At 40.6% G+C, this 19,050-nt stretch overlaps 1 protein-coding gene across 3 annotated transcripts in view; it reads left to right on the plus strand.

Annotated features, from left to right (window-relative positions):
* Window positions 1-19,050, plus strand: part of RAB4A (RAB4A, member RAS oncogene family) — a 64,334-nt gene that overhangs the window by 32,198 nt on the left and 13,086 nt on the right. For 2 of the 3 annotated variants that reach the window (XM_049881181.1, XM_049881180.1), the window contains exons 2-4: window positions 2,477-2,539; window positions 4,367-4,483; window positions 5,774-5,869. In XM_049881181.1, coding sequence (XP_049737138.1) covers window positions 2,527-2,539; window positions 4,367-4,483; window positions 5,774-5,869 — 226 coding nt within the window. In that variant the 5' untranslated portion in view covers window positions 2,477-2,526. Of the gene's footprint in view, window positions 1-2,476; window positions 2,540-4,328; window positions 4,484-5,773; window positions 5,870-19,050 lie in introns of all 3 variants that reach the window. The other variant, XM_049881179.1, reaches the window with a different exon arrangement.

Raw genomic sequence — 19,050 nt, forward strand, 5'->3', positions numbered from 1 at the left:
TTTGTTATTTAGCCACAAGGTGACCTCTGGGGTTAGTTTCAGATCAGGGTTTGAAAAGTATCTCAGGGCAGTAGTCTTGGGGAGTCCTCCAGTCTCAACCAGTCCAGTAGGTCTGTTTTTTTTTTTTCCCCCTTAGGAATTTGAGGTTCTGTTCCATATTTTTCTTCCATTCCAGGAAATGTTTATTCTGCAAATGTTTATTGACTGCCTAGCAATATCCCAGGCACCGTGCTGGGTACCAGAGCATGCTGGTGAGTGACAGCGAAGGACCCTGTCACGTGGAGAGGGGAGACAGGCAGCAAATAAACAGATACAGAAATCATGTGATTACCAAATGAGATTTGTGCAGAAAAGAGATGGTGCACTGAAGAATGGTGAGGTGGCTAGGAGGGAGGTGTGCTACTTGAATGAGGGTGGTCAGGGAAAGCTTTCTGAGGAGATGATTTTTAAAAAAGCCTGAGGGATGGAAAATATAAATTTAAAAACCAGCCTTGCTTGTGGCGAGTCCAGGCAGGGAGCGGCAGGAGGGAGCTTGGTGTGGTGAAGAACAGAAGTGAGGCCAGTGTGACTGAAGCATGGTGAGTGAGAGGTTGCCCAAGGACAGGCAGGGTCTTAAAGACACAAGGAGGAGTTTGAGTGTGAACTGACCTGGGAACTACTGAAGGGTGTTTGGTAGGAAGGGACCTGATTGGTCTGCGTTCCTACACGGCCACTCAGGCTGCTTCGTGGAGAACAGACTATGCGGATATGCACGGGGCAGGGAGACCAGTTGTGCGGCTGTTGCAGTGGCCAGGCAGAGATTTGGCGGCAGTGGTTGGGATTAGGATGGTGGCAGTGAAGATGGAAAGAAGTATACAACGGAGGAGATGCTTAAGTTGCAAACAGGGCTTAGCTGATGGATTAAACGTGCAGATGGACACAAAGGAGGAGCCAGGGACACACTCAGAAACTTGTAGCTCTAGGAACTGAAAGGATGGCGATATCACTTCTATGCCAGGATGGAATTGGAACTGGAAACCAGAAAGAGCTCTGTTTTATAAATGCTAAGTGCCAAATGTTACGCAATCATCTGGAGATGCTGGGTGGACAGTTGGACTTATAAGTAGGTCTCAGAAGTCATCTGAGCTGGAGAAACAAATTTGAGTCAAGAGTGTTGATCAGAAAGGAAACCCTGAGGAACTCCACTACTAATAGGGCAGGTTAAGAAGAATGACCCAGCATTGGAGAAGACGACGAAGTGGCAAGTGGAGAAGGGGAAAATCAGGAGAGAATGATGGAGGCCAGATTGGAGGTAAAGAATTGGAGACGTTGTTAGAGGCCCCTTCTGAGTAGTTCAGATGTAGAGAAGAACAAACGGTGGGATACTAGCTAAAAGGATTATATGGCATGTTTTGTTTCCATTTTATAAGATCGGAGATACTGGAACAAATTTTACTTTGCTGAGAAAAATCTAGCAAAAAAGGAAAGATTGATAATGCATGGGGAGAAAGTGAGAGAAAGCCCTCGAGAATGGGTAAGATGTGCCCAGGAGCTCAGCTGGAACAGATGGAGCAGGAGATGAGTGCAGGTGCAGCGGTGATTGTGGGTCAGTGGTGGGCAGTGAGGGCGTGCCCACCTGACGACTGCTCTTTTCTGAGAGTGGAGAGTGGAGGAGGCTGTTCAGGAGAGAGGATGAGAGTAGAATTGCTGAGTGCCTCAATGCCCATTCAGGCTTTCTGTTAGCTCCCTTTGCCTCATAGATTCCCAGAGGTGTCTTAGGTTCTGTGGAAGAATGTCTGCATTTTTAAAAGAAGATCATCCCTCAGCTAACAACCCTACTGCCACCCCACTCTTATCAGTTTGGCGTATTGTGGTGCTTTTCCTGTTGCCATGATGCTGGAAGCTATGCCACCCGTGTTTCACATACCAGCAGGGTCACCCACGGCAGACAGGTATAAGTGGAGCTTCTAGACTAAGACAAGGAAGAAAGGCCTGATCAACTTCCAAAAGTTAGCCAGTGAAAACCCTATGGATCAAAACAGAACGTTGTCTGACTTCCTTGCTTTGAACACCTCATCAGGAGAGATCATTCGCTGGAGGAAGCCATCATGTTTTTTGAAGTAGAGGGCAGTGAAGAGGAGGAAGACCCTTGGTTAGATGAATTGGGACAATAGCCACAACAGTGGGCTTGAACATGCCAGTGATTGCAAGGGTGGCATGGGGCCAGGCAGTGTTTCGTTCTGGTGTACATAAGCTCACCACGAGTCGGAGCTGACTCGACTGTAGCTATCTAGTTCTCTCTAACAGCCTTACCTTCGTGTTGTCACTGCAGCATGATTCAGATAGAATAACTTCTCACATGTGTTCAGATATCGGTGAATCATTTCTTTTAAAAGCAGTGTCAGTCCCTGTGTCATGGCTTATAAAGCAAAAATCGGTGCTTGTTTATGGGAAGGTGGTGTTGAGTAGTGACGGATCTTGACTTTAATTCTTTCAGGTCTGTGACGAGAAGTTACTACAGAGGTGCAGCTGGGGCCCTCCTTGTCTATGACATCACCAGGTAATGCACATCCCATCCTGAAAGGTGCCCCTTAGCGCTCTGCTTCCTGACGTCTGTGCTTGGTTTCGTGACGCTTGAGCTCCATCTGCACCTGCATGCGGCCTGTGTGTGTGCTCTGTGCAGGCAGCATCACTAGCTGCAGGAAGCCGCTGGACCCTTTGATCTTGTGCCTTAGATGTCTTTGAACAAGCATCTACCCCTGCTCTTCCATGCGAAGAAATAGGGCTGGATAGTTTGCATATGTAAAGCAGTATGTGTTTCACCACATTTCTCAGCAGGATGCTTTGACCCTGTCCTTAAGGTTCAAAAAGAGAAGCGTTATGTCTGGTAAGCTTTCAGAAGTGCTTTGGTAGAGGTTCAGGGCATAGACTGAACTTAGGCTTTCTGGGTTCAAATCCCAGCTCTACCAGTTACTAGCTGTGTGACCTCCTTAGGCAAGATTTGACCTGTCTAGGCCATAGTTTCCTAGCCTGTAAAATGGGGGTGATCATCATCACATAATTCTCATGAGTTAATATAAAAGACTGGGTACATTATAAGCATCTAAGTCTGCACCATCCAATATGGTAGCTATTAGCCATGGAAATTAATGAAATTTACATAAATCCAGTTCCTTGGCCACACGTTTCAAGTGCTCACGAGCCATGTGGCTACTTGCTACCGTATCTGCCAGTACAGGTTATGGAACAGTCCCGTCCTCACAGAAATTCTGTCAAGCAATGCTGATCTGCGTATCCAGTAACCACGTCTTAGAAACGTGGAGGGCCCTTTCTGCGTAGGAGCCTGCACGGCCAGAGGACGTTGCCCCTGCTGCTGCCTCCTGTGGCCTGTGTCCGGATCTAGGCACTCTGACAGGAGGAGGGCAGCTCCTTGCCCCACCTCACCCCACCTGCCCAAACGGTGGGAGGCTCAACCTACAGACCTGTGAAGTACTCCATCTGCCAACGTGTGCTGTGAGAGGAAGTTTATCCTTAAATGTAGTTAAAAAAAAAAAACTGTTGTCGTCAGGTTGATTTTGACTCATAGAGACCCTGTAGGACAGAGTAGACCTGCCCCAGAGGGTTTCTGAGGCTATAATCTTTATGGAAGAAGGCTGCCACGTCTTTATTCTGCAGAGGCTGGTGTGTTTGAACCACCACCTTCTTGGTTAGTAGTCGAGCGCTTAACCATTGCACCACGAGAGCACCTTCCTTAAATGTATATGGGGCAGAAAATAGGCACCGAGAGTCAGCCTTGGAGCTGGACAGACCTGGCCAAGTGCCGGCTCTGCCACTGGCCACTGTGTGACTTTGAGCTGCTTAATTTCTCTCTCTGGGCCTTGGGTTTCTTATGTAAAAGGGGGATGATAATAGAGTCTATGTCACAGAGTCTGTATAAAAAATCAGTGTGATAAGTTCTTATAAAACAAAGTACCAGGCACGTTGCAAGGGCTGGTTAGATGGGAGTGGTGGGCTACTCAGTCCTGCTGACCCAGAGCCCCGCTGCCCTGTGCACAGAGACCAGTAAATAATGTGTGAAAGCAAATGGAGCGTCTGTTGATTTCTTTTTGCACCCTGATTGGGCAGGCAAACAACAACACAGTGTCTGACTCGCTGTCTCACTTTTCTGGAAACCACCACTTCTGTGGGTGTGCTGTGGACCTGGTGCGTTCAGGTTACTGGGTTACCACAGGGGCGCTGTTGGCACTACCCTGACGTGTCTGAGAGTAGGGTGCCTAGTGTGGTTGACTGGAAAGGATTGCCGATTTTGTAAAATACACATATTATTTTCACAATCTTGTATTACACAGCCGAGAAACCTACAATGCGCTTACTAATTGGTTAACAGATGCCAGAATGCTAGCAAGTCAAAACATCGTGGTCATCCTGTGTGGAAACAAGAAGGATCTGGACGTAGATCGTGAAGTCACATTCTTAGAAGCCTCCAGATTCGCTCAAGAAAATGGCAAGTGACCTTTCACCTCTCGTTTCTTCCAAGTGGCAGTTTGGGGGGTAATAACATTCGAATTTTAAGCATGTACTGGGGTTTCAAGATTAAGTTTCGTTTAGGACATGTGGAACTTGCAATTATCTTCACTATAAATTTAAACTTATTTAGCATCTCTTCAGTATATTTGCATTCTGTCAATAAAAGTTACTATAAAAACAAATATATTACCATTCTCTAATGGCTTTCCAGGTCAGGATCTTTGAATATAAGGAATCTTGAGTTAAAGTGAAACTTATAACAATAATTTTAAAACACTCCAACAAGGTGTTTTTTTTTAATGTAATTTGAAGCAAAATTGGTGAAATTCTGGGCTTATTTGCTTTATTTTACTTACATTAAATGTAAGTCATTTGATTATAGGTGCCTTTGAAACTACTCGGAATTCCCGTGTAGAATACTTAAGAATACCACAAAGTTAATGGTTACGTATAGATAACGGAATGATAAAAATTCAGACATTTTAAATAACTAGAACCAATCAAGCACTGGAATATCCTAATCTCAGTAGTCAGTTGGACTCCAGGACTACCAAATTATATTTTTACAAGTTGTCTAGTTTTCTGCTAAGAAATAAACATAAAAGAAAAACATAAGTCTTATGAGGGTTTCTAAAGAAGCTGTTTGGAAATATAAAAAAGCATAGACTGTTGGAGCTCCAAAGGAATTCAGATGTCCCTAATGGTACCTCATTTTTACAAACAAACAGCAGGCTAGAGAAGTTGTGGTTTGCCTAAGGTAACAAGCAGAACAGGCTTTTCTGCTGGGATTAATAACCACCCTGGTGGATGAGAAAATTATTAGTTCATAGAAGACTTCTTCAAGGTCAGAATAACAAGCAGACAGATAAATGAAGTCCCAAAGTGTATATGCCCTTAGTCGCATTCGTGGCAATACACAGGTTATTTGGAGAAGGAAGTTGCTATTTCATCTTAAATCCACAACTTGGCTGTTTTCATCAGCCTACCCCCTTACTGACTCGCGGTAACTCTAACTGTGAAAGTGTTACTTATTCAGTTTCGTAAACAGATTTAAGTGCTAGCATAAGATAATAATTACTTTCAGAAAAAGTCAGAATTCTTCTAACATTGAAAAAAATATATTGACATACATTCATCTCATATTCACAGAAATACGTGATTTTAAGTCATAAATTTCTTTTAACTTGCTATTTTAAGAGAATATTAGATTGTTAGTTCAGAAATTGTGATCATCTTATACATACAGCTGTTTTGTTATCAATTTTAGAGCTGATGTTTCTGGAAACAAGTGCGCTGACAGGAGAGAACGTAGAAGAGGCCTTCGTGCAGTGCGCCAGAAAAATACTTAACAAAATTGAGTCAGGTAAAAGGCTTGCCATCCCTTCTTCATATTTGCAGGAGTGTTTTCGTCAAAAATTATCCTGTCTTCATCTGCCAGCCTAAAATTGCCATTTGTTGGTTTGATGGTCATGTAATTGTCATGAAAACCTGCCCCTCCTGTCATGAGATAACCACAACCCAGCAATGAGAAGGGATAAATAAACCAAGTGCATGGTGGGTGGGTCATCAAAGTTTCAGATAGTGTTTGTTTTTAGCACCACAGCCTTTTTTGGATTACTTAAAGCCAGAAAAAATGTGGCTTTATTTACCCTCTTTCAACAGCATGCTTATGCTAGTGAACTAGTTGTCACACGTGCAGTGTGCCTCAGGGACCATTTCTATGGTGTTGAAGTGGCTATGAGTAAATTGTATGATGCTGGTAGATGGAGTTTGGGCCATCATAGAGCTATGCAACCAAGTGTAATTTTAGTTCTGAAGCTACCAGGTCATGCCTAACTTGTAATCTGTCTTGTTATATTTGTATTTGTTGCCTCAGTGAAATTAAATTTAAAATAACCCTTCACTTAGACAGCTGACAAAGTACTGTGTAGTTGTCGTTTATTAAAGTTGATTTTTATTTAAATACCAAAATCACAGGTTGACTTCACCTTTTAGTTAATTCCTTCAGATAGCTGAGTGCCTATTATTTGTTAAGCACTAAGATACCAAAAAGAATAAGTCACTGCCCTTTCCCTGAAGAAACTGTCTTCCATGGGAGACGATCAAAAAATAATTATAATGTGGTGTGACAGATTGAGTAATCGAGAGGTGTACATTTTATGTAGCCCAAAGAAGAGGAAGCCAGCCCAGCCATGGGAAGAGGGTGTCAGGGAGGACTCCCAGGAGGAGTGGTGATTGAGTTGGAGCTTTTAAAGTACGGGGAAGAGTAAGCAAATCAAGGGGGTGGGAAGCAGAGCACTTGAGCAGAGGGGGCAGCATGTGTTGAGACTGAGCGAAGACGACAGAGAGTTTGAAGTTATGAGAACAAGAGGGATAAGGCAGGGGACAGCAGGAGAAAAGGTTAAAGAAAGGCAGGAGCCAGGTTGCATTCTCACCTATGAGCTGGGACTTCATCTTCTCAGTTACTGATCCTCATCTGGCCGGACAGGAGGTGACCTGGGATGCCTTAGAAAACTCCACCATTGGAGATTCTGAATTCATTGATGTGGAGTGTGGCCTAGACCTCAGCCTTTATAAATGCTGCCCCGTGTGATTCTGGTGGTCATCCAAGATTGAGGACCACTGTGGAGGGGGCGGGAAGCCATTCAGGGGCGGTAAGCAGGGGAGTGATGTGGTCAGTTGTGACTTAGGATAAGGCCTGTATGTAGGCATCTGTGTTGAGGACAGACTGAAGAGAGGACAGGACTGCAGGCCGGATACTAGCTAAGGCAGTTTTTGAGTAAACCAAGTAAAAGGTGTCTGATTAAACCTTTAACAAGGATGTAGAAGTGCAGATGAAGAGATCGAGCTGAATCTGAGAAATAGGCAATAACATCAGTAGGAAAGGACAGTTGATGGAGGGTGGGTGTCAGGAAAGGAGGAGGAGCCAGGGACAACTTGTGGATGTCACAAGGGTACCTGGGTAAAGAGACAGCACTGAGCCAGAAGATGCAGAAGGAACAGCAGGTCTGAGGTGTGTTGCCTTTGCAGTGACAACTGGAGCATCCACATGCAGCTATCTCAAGCTTTGGGAGGATTTCTGGGCTGGCAGTGTAAATACGGCAGTCATCAGTGTATCAGAATAGCTGAAACTATGAGTAGGAATGTGATCACTCAGAGTCTAGAGGGAAAAGAGCAACGGATCAAGGACAGAAACCTGGAGAAGACCAGCATGAAGGATGAGCGGAGGAGGAGAAGCCTATAAAAGACACAGAAAAGGAAACGTTCAAGGTGTGTAAGGAGAACCAGGAGAGAAACAGGTGTCATTTAAGCCAAAATTTTAAGAGCCTCGAAGAGGAGGGCTCATTATCAAATGCAGTAGAAGTCCAGTAAGCTACAGAGTGAGCTGAAAAGTATCTACTGCAATGGACCGTAGGGTGTCATTGGTCATCTTTATCAAGAACAAATCCAGTAGGATTATGAAGGTAGAAGACATATTGCCATCAGCTAAGGAACAAGTTGTTGGAGTCAGCTCCAGCTCATGGCTCCCTTATGGACAACAGAGTGAAACGTGGTCGTTAGTCATTAGTATGTATAAGTCCGTCATTGCAGCTGTTGTGTTATTTCATCTCATGGAGGATTCCCCTCATTTTCACCAACCCTTTGCTTTACCAAACATGATGTCCCTTTCTAGCGATCAGACTTTCCTGATAACGTGTCCAAAGTAAGGGAGTTGGAGTTGGCCATCCTTGCTTCTAAGGGACGTTCTCATTGTATTTCTTCTGAGACTAATTGTTTTGTTCTCTTGAAAGTCCACAGTATATTTAATATTCTTCACCAACACTACAATTCAAATGCATCAATTCTTTTTTCTTCTTCCTTTTTCATTATAATGCAGGGCTAATTTAAAGAAGGGTTTGGAGGATGAAGGAAATTTTAGCATGTTTAAATTTTGAGAGACAGAGAGGGAAAAGATAAAGGAGAGAAGGAGCAGAGAGGGGAAGATGGAAGATACTGGGTGAGGTAGGAGGGAAGGAGGGTCAAGGGCCCACATGGAAGCATTGGATCCCTACAGGGAAGATACCTCCATTTGTATTTTTTTCAGTCTGAAAACAAAAATAAATTTACTGAACATGGTACAACGGTCATTTTTGAAGATTCTATAATCTTTAGCATTACAGTTGGTTTAGTGTTGAGTATTATTAAGTTCAATATGAGGTTTTATTTAAATTACCTTACCGCTTTACTGTTGCAACTGAATACAGATATAAATTGACTCTTGACTCATGTAAAACCTTTCAAATATATTTCTTCTGAGATAATCAGAATATAAGGGTATAAGTTAGAATTCTTAAATAGTACTTTTTTATTTAAAATATTTAAATAGGCAATACAATCACATTGAAAAACCATTATTTCTCCCCCTCGTTGTGTGTTTGTGAGTTTGTATGTATGAAGTGTGTAATACTGTAATATTCCACCTTGTGTTACCATCATTGACTTAACCAGCCTACTTTAGAAATTTGGGTTATTGCCAGTGTATCTCTGTTATGAACAATGCTGCGGTAAATGACCTGTTATATATCAGTTCACGGCTGTAGGATACATTGCCAGAGGTGGGACTGCTGCGTCAGAGAGCACATGTGTCTGACTTTAGATAGTTTGTCGGATTGGCTCCTGTCAGGGCTATAGCAGTGCACGATCACACCAGTGAAGAAAGAAAGGGCCTGTTCACTAGAGCCATGCCAACCGAGTGTATTGTCAGACATGCTTTCTTGCCAGTCTGGCAAGTGAGAAATGATGTCTCTGTAGTTTTAATTAATTTTAAGTTATTATTTTTTTATTCTTTTTAAAAAATTTTTTTATAGTGCCTTAAGTGAAGCTTCACAAATCAAGTCAGTCTCTCATACAAAAATTTATATACACCTTGCTATGTACTCCCAGTTGCTCTGCCCCTAATGAGACAGCACACTCCTTCCCTCCACTCTCTGTTTTTGTGTCCATTCGGCCAGCTTCTGATTCCCTCTACTCTTTCATATCCTCTCCAGACAGGAGCTGCCCACATAGTCTCATATCTCTACATAATCCAAGAAGCTTGTTCTTCACTAGTATCATTTTTTTATCCCATAACCACCAAAACCCAGTGCCATCGAGTCGATTCCGACTTAGTACACTCCAATCCCTGTCTGAAGAGTTGGCTTTGGGAATCGTTCCTGTCTTGGGCTAACAGAAGGTCTGGGGACCATGACCTCCAGAGTCCTTCTAGTCTCAGTCATACCATTAAATCTGATCTTTTTAGGAGAATTCGAGGTCTACATCCCACTGTTCTCCTCTTCTCTCAGAGGTTCTCTGTTGTGTTCCCTGTCAGGGCAGTCATCGGTTGTAGCCGGGCACCATCTAGTTCTTCTGGCCTCATGCTGATGTAGTCTCTGGTTTATGTGGCCCTTTCTGTCTCTTGGGCTTACAATTACCTTGTGTCCTTGGTGTTCTTCATTCTCCTTTGCTCCAGGTGGGTTGAGACCAGTTAATACATCTTAGATGGCCACTCGCTAGTGTTTAAGACCCCAGACGCCACTTTCCAAAGTGGGACGCAGAATGTTTTCTTAATAGATTTTATTATGCCAGTTGACTTAGATGTCCCCTGAAACCATGGTTCCCAAGCCCCCGCCCCTGTTACCCTGGGCTTCGAAGCATTCGGTTTTTTCAGGAAACTTCTTTGCTTTTGGTTTAGTCCACTTGTGCTGACCTTTACTGTATTGTGTTGTCTTTCCCTCACCTTAAATAGTTCTTATCTACTATCTAATTTGTGAAAAGCCCTCTCTCTCGCTCCCTCCCCACTCTTATAACCATCGAAGAATATTTTCTTCTCTGTCTAAACTATTTCTTGAGTTCTTATAATAGTGGTCTTATACAACATTTGCCCTTTTGCAGCTGCCTAATTTCACTTAGCATAATGCCTTCCAGATTCTTCTACGTCATGAAATGTTTCACAGCTTCATCACTGTTCTTTATTGATGCATAGTATTCCATTGTGAATATACCATAATTTATCTATCCATTCATACGTTGATGGGCACCTTGGTTGCTTCCATTCTTTTGCTGTTGTAAACAGTGCTGCAGTGAACATGGGAGTGCATATATCTGTTCGTGTAAAGGCTCTTATTTCTCTAAGATATATTCCAAGGAGTAGGGTTGCTGGATCGTATGGTAGTTCTATTTCTAGCTTTTTAAGGAAGTACCAAATCGATTTCCAAAGTGGTTGTACCATTTTAGGTTCCTACCAGCAGTGTATAAGTGTTCCAGTCTTTCTACAACCTCTCCAACATTTGTTATTTTGTGTTTTTAGGATTAATGCCAGCCTTGTTGGAGATGGAATCTCATTGTAGTTTTGATTCTCATTTCTCTAATGGTTAATGATTATGAGCCTTTCCTCAAGCATCTATTGGCTGCCTGAATGTCTTCTTTAGTGAAGTGACTGTTCATATCCTTTGCCCATTTTTTAATTGCATTATTTGTCTTTTTGTAGTTGAGTTTTTGCAGCATCGTGTAGATTTTAGAGATCAGGCGCTGATCAGAAATGTCATAGCTAAAAACTCTTTCCCAGTCTGTAGGTGGTCTTTTTACTCTTTTGGTGAAGTCTTTGGATGAGCATAGGTGTTTGATTTTTAGGAGCTTCTGCATTGTTAGTAGCGTTTTGTATACTGTTTATGCCCTGTATTAGGGCTCTTAGCATTGTCTCTATTTTTTCTTCCGTGATCTTTATCATTTGAGATTTTATATTTAGGTCTTTGATCCATTTTGAGTTAGTTTTTGTGCATGGTGTGAGGTATGGGTCTTGTTTCGTTTTTTTGCAGGTGGGTATCCAGCTATGCCAGCACCATTTGTTAAAGAGACGTTTTTTTCCCCATTTAACTGACTTTGACTTTGGGCCTTTGTCAAATATCAGCTGCTCACATGTGGATGGATTTATGTCTGGATTCTCAGTTCTGTTCCATTGGTCTATATATCTATTGTACCAGTACCAGGCTGTTTTGACTACTGTGGCGGTATAATAGGTTCTAAAATCAGGTAGCGTGAGGCCTCCCACTTTGTTCTTCTTTTTCAACAATCCTTTCAACAAGAGCCTCTTTCCCTTGCGTATGAAGTTGGTGATTTGTTTCTCCATCTCCTTAAAGAATGTCACTGGAATTTGGATCGGAATTGTGTTGCATCTATAGACGGCTTTTGGTAGAATAGATATTTTTACAATGTTAAGTCTTCCTATCCATGAGCAAGGTATGTTTTTCCACTTAAGAGGTCTCTTTTGGTTTCTTGCAGTAGTGTCTTGTAGTTTTCTTTGTATAGGACTTTTATGTCTCTGGTAAAATTTATTCCTAAGTATTTTATCTTCTTGGGGGCTACTGTAAATGGTGTTGATTTGGTGATTTCGATGTTCTTTTTATTGGTATAGAGGAATCCAACTGATTTTTGTATGTTTATCTTGTATCCTGATAATCTGCTGAACTCTTCTATTAGTTTCAGTGGTTTTCTTGTGGATTCTTTAGGGCTTTCTGTGTATAAGATAACGTCATCTGCAAATAGAGGTCCTTTTACTTCTTCCTTGCCAATTTGGATGCTCTTTATTTCTCTATCTAGCCTAATTGCTCTGGCTAAGACATACAGCACAGTGTTGAATAAGAGTGGTGATAAAGGGCATCCTTGTCTGGTTCCCGATCTCGAGGGGAATGCTTTCAGATTCCCCATTTAGGATGATGTAGCAGTTGGCTTTGTATACCAAAAAAAACCAAACCGACTGCCGTCAAGTTGATCCCAACTCATAGCGACCCTATAGCACAGACTGGAACTGCCCCATAGAGTTTCCAAGGAGCGTTTGGCGGATTTGAACTGCTGACCTTTTGGTTAGCAGCCATAGCACTTAACCACTACGCCACCAGGGTTTCCTGACTTTGTATAAATGTCCTTTATTATGTTGAGGAGTTTTCCTTCTATTCCTGTCTTGCTGAGAGTTTTTATCATGAATGGGTGTTGAACTTTGTCAAATGCCTTTTCTGCATCCATTGGTAAAATCATGTGATTCTTGTCTTTTATTTATATGATGGATTACACTAATTGTTTTTCTAATGTTGAACCATCCCTGCATACCTGGTATGAATCCCACTTGGTCATGGTGAATTATTTTTTTGATATATTGTTGAATTGTATTAGCAAGAATTTTGTTGAGGATTTTTGCATCAATGTTCATGAGGGATATAGGTCTGTAGTTTTCTTTTTCTTTTTTTTTTGGTGTCTTTACCTGGTTTTGGTATCAGGGATATGCTAGCTTTATAGAATGAGTTTGGAAGTAATCCATCCTGTTCTATGCTCTGAAATACCTTTAGTAGTAGTGTTGTTAACTCTTCTCTGAAAGTTTGGTAGAACTCTGCAGTGAAGGGGTCTGGGCCAGGGCTTTTTTTTTGGTTGGGAATTTTTTGATTACCTTTTCAATCTCTTCTTTTGTTATGGGTCTATTTAGTTGTTCTACCTCTGTTTGTGTTAGTTTAGATAGGTAGTGTGTTTCTAGGAATTCATCCATTTCTTCTAGGTTTTCAAATTTGTTAAGAGTACAATTTTTCGTAGTAATCTGATATGATTCTTTTAATTCCAGTTAGGTCTGTTGTAATATTGCCCATCTCATTTCTTATTTGGGTTTTTTGCTTCCTCTCCTGTTTTTTCTTTTGTCAGTTTGGCCAGTGGTTTATCAATTTTGTTAATTTTTTCAAAGAACCAGCTTTTGGTCTTGCTAATTCTTTCAATTGTTTTTCTGTTCTCTATTGCATTTAATTCTGCTCTAATTTTTATTATTTGCTTTCTTCTGGGGCCTGAGGGTTTCTTTCATGTTTCTCTTTCTATTTATTCAAGTTGTAGGGATAATTCTTTGATTTTGGCCCTTTCTTCTTTTTGTATGTGTGCATTTATTGATATAAATTGACCTTTGAGCACTGCTTTCACTGTGTCCTAAAGGTTCTGATAGGAAGTGTTTTCGTTCTCATTCAATTCTATGATTTTCCTTATTCCATCCTTAATGTCTTCTATAAGCCAGTCATTTTTTTTTTTTTTTCTGACTGTTGGTCCCATTGTCTTTTTTTTTTTTTTTAATAACTTTTATTAAGCTTCAAGTGAACGTTTACAAATCCAATCAGTCTGTCACATATAAGTTTACATACATCTCACTCCCTACTCCCACTTACTCTCCCCCTCTTGAGTCAACCCTTTCAGTCTCTCCTTTCTTGACAATTTTGCCTGCTTCCATCTCTCTCTATCCTCCCATCCCCCCTCCAGACAAGAGTTGCCAACACAATCTCAAGTGTCCACCTGATCTAATTAGCTCACTCTTCATCAGCGTCTCTCTCCCACCCGCTGACCAGTCCCTTTCATTTCTGATGAGTTGTCTTCGGGGATGGTTCCTGTCCTGTGTCAACAGAAGGTCTGGGGACCATGGCCGCCGGGATTCCTCCAGTCTCAGTCAGACCATTAAGTTTGGTCTTTTTATGAGAATTTGGGGTCTGCATCCCACTGATCTCCTGCTCCCTCAGGGGTCCTTTGCTGTGCTCCCTGTCAGGGCAGTCATCGATTGTGGCCGGGCACCAACTAGTTCTTCTGGTCTCAGAATGATGTAGGTCTCTGGTTCATGTGGCCCTTTCTGTCTCATGGGCTCTTAGTTGTCGTGTGGCCTTGGTGTTCTTCATTTTCCTTTGCTCCAGGTGGATTGAGACCAATTGCTGCATCTTAGATGGCCGCTTGTTAGCATTTAAGACCCCAGACGCCACATTTCAAAGTGGGATGCAGAATGATTTCATAATAGAATTATTTTGCCAATTGACTTAGAAGTCCCCGCAAACCATGTTCCCCAGACCCCTGCGCTTGCTCCGCTGAGCTTTGAAGCATTCATTTTATCCCGGAAACTTCTTTGCTTTTGGTCCAGTCCAATTGAGCTGACCTTCCATGTATTGAGTGTTGTCTTTCCCCTCACCTAAAGCAGTTCTTATCTACTGATTAATCAATAAAAAACCCTCTCCCACCCTCCTTCCCTCCCCCCCTAGTAACCACAAAAGTATGTGTTCTTCTCAGGTTTACTATTTCTCAAGATCTTATAATAGTGGTCTTATACAATATTTGTCCTTTTGCCTCTGACTAATTTCACTCAGCATAATGCCTTCCAGGTTCCTCCATGTTATGAAATGTTTCAGAGATTCGTCACTGTTCTTTATCAATGCGTAGTATTCCATTGTGTGAATATACCACAATTTATTTACCCATTCATCCGTTGATGGACACCTTGGTTGCTTCCAACTTTTTGCTATTGTAAACAGAGCTGCAATAAACATGGGTGTGCATATATCTGTTTGTATGAAGGCTCTTGTATCTCTAGGGTATATTCCTAGGAGTGGGATTTCTGGGTTGTATGGTAGTTCTATTTCTAACTGTTTAAGATAACGCCAGATAGATTTCCAAAGTGGTTGTACCATTTTACATTCCCACCAGCAGTGTATGAGAGTTCCAATTTCTCCGCAGCCTCTCCAACATTTATTATTTTGTGTTTTTTGGATTAATGCCAGCCTTGCTGGGGTGAGATGGAATCTCATCGTAGTTTTAATTTGCATTTCTCTAATGGCTAATGATCGAGAGCATTTTCTCATGTATCTGTTGGCTGCCTGAATATCTTCTTTAGTGAAATGTGTGTTCATATCCTTTGCCCACTTCTTGATTGGGTGGTTTGTCTTTTTGTGGTTGAGTTTTGACAGAATCATGTAGATTTTAGAGATCAGGCGCTGGTCGGAGATGTCATAGCTGAAAATTCTTTCCCAATCTGTAGGTGGTCTTTTTACTCTTTTGGTGAAGTCTTTAGATGAGCATAGGTGTTTGATTTTTAGGAGCTCCCAGTTATCGGGTTTCTCTTCATCATTTTTGGTAATGTTTTGTATTCTGTTTATACCTTGTATTAGGGCTCCTAGAGTTGTCCCAATTTTTTCTTCCATGATCTTTATCGTTTTAGTGTTTATGTTTAGGTCTTTGATCCACTTGGAGTTAGTTTTTGTGCATGGTGTGAGGTATGGGTCCTGTTTCATTTTTTTGCAAATGGATATCCAGTTATGCCAGCACCATTTGTTAAAAAGGCTATCTTTTCCCCAGTTAATTGACACTGGTCCTTTGTCAAATATCAGCTGCTCATACGTGGATGGATCTATGTCTGGGTTCTCAATTCTGTTCCATTGGTCTATGTGTCTGTTATTGTACCAATACCAGGCTGTTTTGACTACTGTGGCTGTATAATAGGTTCTGAAGTCAGGTAAGGTGAGGCCTCCCACTTTCTTCTTCTTTTTCAGTAGTGCTTTGCTTATCCGGGGCTTCTTTCCCTTCCATATGAAATTGGTGATTTGTTTCTCTATCCCCTTAAAATATGACATTGGAATTTGGATCGGAAGTACGTTAAATGTATAGATGGCTTTTGGTAGAATAGACATTTTTACTATGTTAAGTCTTCGTATCCATGAGCAAGGTATGTCTTTCCACTTAAGTATGTCCTTTTTAATTTCTTGTAGTAGTACTTTGTAGTTTTCTTTGTATAGGTCTTTTACATCCTTGGTAAGATTTATTCCTAAGTATCTTACCTTCTTGGGGGCTACTGTGAATGGTATTGATTTGGTTATTTCCTCTTCGGTGTTCTTTTTGTTGATGTAGAGGAATCCAAGTGATTTTTGTATGTTTATTTTATAACCTGAGACTCTGCCAAACTCTTCTATTAGTTTCAGTAGTTTTCTGGAGGATTCCTTAGGGTTTTCTGTGTATATAATCATGTCATCTGCAAATAGTGATAACTTTACTTCTTCCTTGCCAATCCGGATACCTTTTATTTCTTTGTCTAGCCTAATTGCCCTGGCTAAGACTTCCAACACGATGTTGAATAAGAGCGGTGATAAAGGGCATCCTTGTCTGGTTCCCGTTCTCAAGGGAAATGCTTTCAGGTTCTCTCCATTTAGAGTGATATTGGCTGTTGGCTTTGCATAGATGCCCTTTATTATGTTGAGGAATTTTCCTTCAATTCCTATTTTGGTAAGAGTTTTTATCATGAATGGGTGTTGGACTTTGTCAAATGCCTTTTCTGCATCAATTGATAAGATCATGTGGTTTTTGTCTTTTGTTTTATTTATGTGGTGGATTACATTAATGGTTTTTCTAATATTAAACCAGCCTTGCATACCTGGTATAAATCCCACTTGATCAGGGTGAATTATTTTTTTGATGTGTTGTTGGATTCTATTGGCTAGAATTTTGTTGAGGATTTTTGCATCTATGTTCATGAGGGATATAGGTCTGTAATTTTCTTTTTTTGTAATGTCTTTACCTGGTTTTGGTATCAGGGAGATGGTGGCTTCATAGAATGAGTTGGGTAGTATTCCGTCATTTTCTATGCTTTGGAATACCTTCAGAAGTAGTGGTGTTAACTCTTCTCTGAAAGTTTGGTAGAACTCTGCAGTGAAGCCGTCCGGGCCAGGGCTTTTTTTTGTTGGGAGTTTTTTGATTACCGTTTCAATCTCTTTTTTTTTATTATGGGTCTATTTAGTTGTTCTACTTCTGAATGTGTTAGTTTAGGTAGGTAGTGTTTTTCCAGGAATTCATCCATTTCTTCTAGGTTTTCAAATTTGTTAGAGTACAATTTTTCATAATAATCTGAAATGATTCTTTTAATTTCATTTGGTTCTGTTGTGATGTGGTCCTTCTCGTTTCTTATTCGGGTTATTTGTTTCCTTTCCTGTATTTCTTTAGTCAGTCTAGCCAGTGGTTTATCAATTTTGTTAATTTTTTCAAAGAACCAGCTTTTGGCTTTGTTAATTCTTTCGATTGTTTTTCTGTTCTCTAATTCATTTAGTTCAGCTCTAATTTTTATTATTTGTTTTTTCTGGTGCCTGATGGATTCTTTTGTTGCTCAGTTTCTATTTGTTCAAGTTGTAGGGACAGTTCTCTGATTTTGGCTCTTTCTTCTTTTTGTATGTGTGCATTTATTGATATAAATTGGCCTCTGAGCACTGCTTTTGCTGTGTCCCAGAGGTTTTGATAGGAAGTATTTTCATTCTCGTTGCTTTCTGTGAATTTCCTTATTCCCTCCTTGATGTCTTCTATAACCCAGTCTTTTTTCAGGAGGGTATTGTTCATTTTCCAAGTATTTGATTTCTTTTCCCTAGTTTTTCTGTTATTAATCTCTAGTTTTATTGCCTTGTGGTCTGAGAAGATGCTTTGTAATATTTCGATGTTTTGGACTCTGCAAAGGTTTGTTTTATGACCTAATATGTGGTCTATTCTAGAGAATGTTCCATGTGCACTAAAAAAAAAAGTATACTTTGCAGCAGTTGGGTGGAGAGTTCTGTATAAGTCAATGAGGTCAAGTTGGTCGATTGTTGTAATTAGATCTTCCGTGTCTCTGTTGAGCTTCTTACTGGATGTCCTGTCCTTCTCCGAAAGTGGTGTGTTGAAGTCTCCTACTATAATTGTGGAGGTATCTATCTCGCTTTTCAATTCTGTTAAAATTTGATTTATGTATCTTGCAGCCCTGTCATTGGGTGCGTAAATATTTAATATGGTTATGTCTTCCTGATCAATTGTCCCTTTTATCATTATATAGTGTCCTTCTTTATCCTTTGTGGTGGATTTAAGTCTAAAGTCTATTTTGTCAGAAATTAATATTGCTACTCCTCTTCTTTTTTGCTTATTGTTTGCTTGATATACTTTTTTCCATCCTTTGAGTTTTAGTTTGTTTGTGTCTCTATGTCTAAGGTGTGTCTCTTGTAGGCAGCATGTAGATGGATCGTGTTTCTTTATCCAGTCTGTGACTCTCTGTCTCTTTATTGGTGCATTTAGTCCATTTACATTCAGGGTAATTATAGATAAATAAGTTTTTAGTGCTGTCATTTTGATGCCTTTTCATGTGTGTTGTTGACAATTTCATTTTTCCACATACTTTTTTGTGCTGAGGCGTTTTTCTTAGTAAATTGTGAGGTCCTCATTTTCATAGTGCTTGACTTTATGTTAGTTGTGTCATTACGTTTTTCTTGGTTTTTATCTTGAGTTATAGAGTTGTTATACCTTTTTGTGGTTACCTTATTATTTACCCCCATTTTTCTAAGTAAAAACCTGACTTGTATTGTTCTATATCGCCTTGTATCACTCTCCATATGGCAGTTCAATGCCTCCTGTATTTAGTCCCTCTTTTTGATTATTGTGATCTTTTACCTATTGACTTCCATGATTCCCTGTTATGTGTATTTATTTTTTTAATTAATCTTAATTTGTTTGTTTTTGTGATTTCCCTATTTGAGTTGATATCAGGACGTTCTGTTTTGTGACCTTGTGTTGTGCTGATATCTGATATTATTGGTTCTCTGACCAAACAGTATCCTTTAGTATTTCTTGTAGCTTTGGTTTCGTTTTTGCAAATTCTCTAAACTTGTGTTTGTCTGTAAATATCTTAATTTCGCCTTTATATTTCAGAGAGAGTTTTGCTGGATATATGATCCTTGGCTGGCAGTTTTT

The sequence above is a fragment of the Elephas maximus genome, chromosome 3 (genome assembly GCF_024166365.1).
Source record: "Elephas maximus indicus isolate mEleMax1 chromosome 3, mEleMax1 primary haplotype, whole genome shotgun sequence".
NCBI lineage: Eukaryota > Metazoa > Chordata > Mammalia > Proboscidea > Elephantidae > Elephas > Elephas maximus.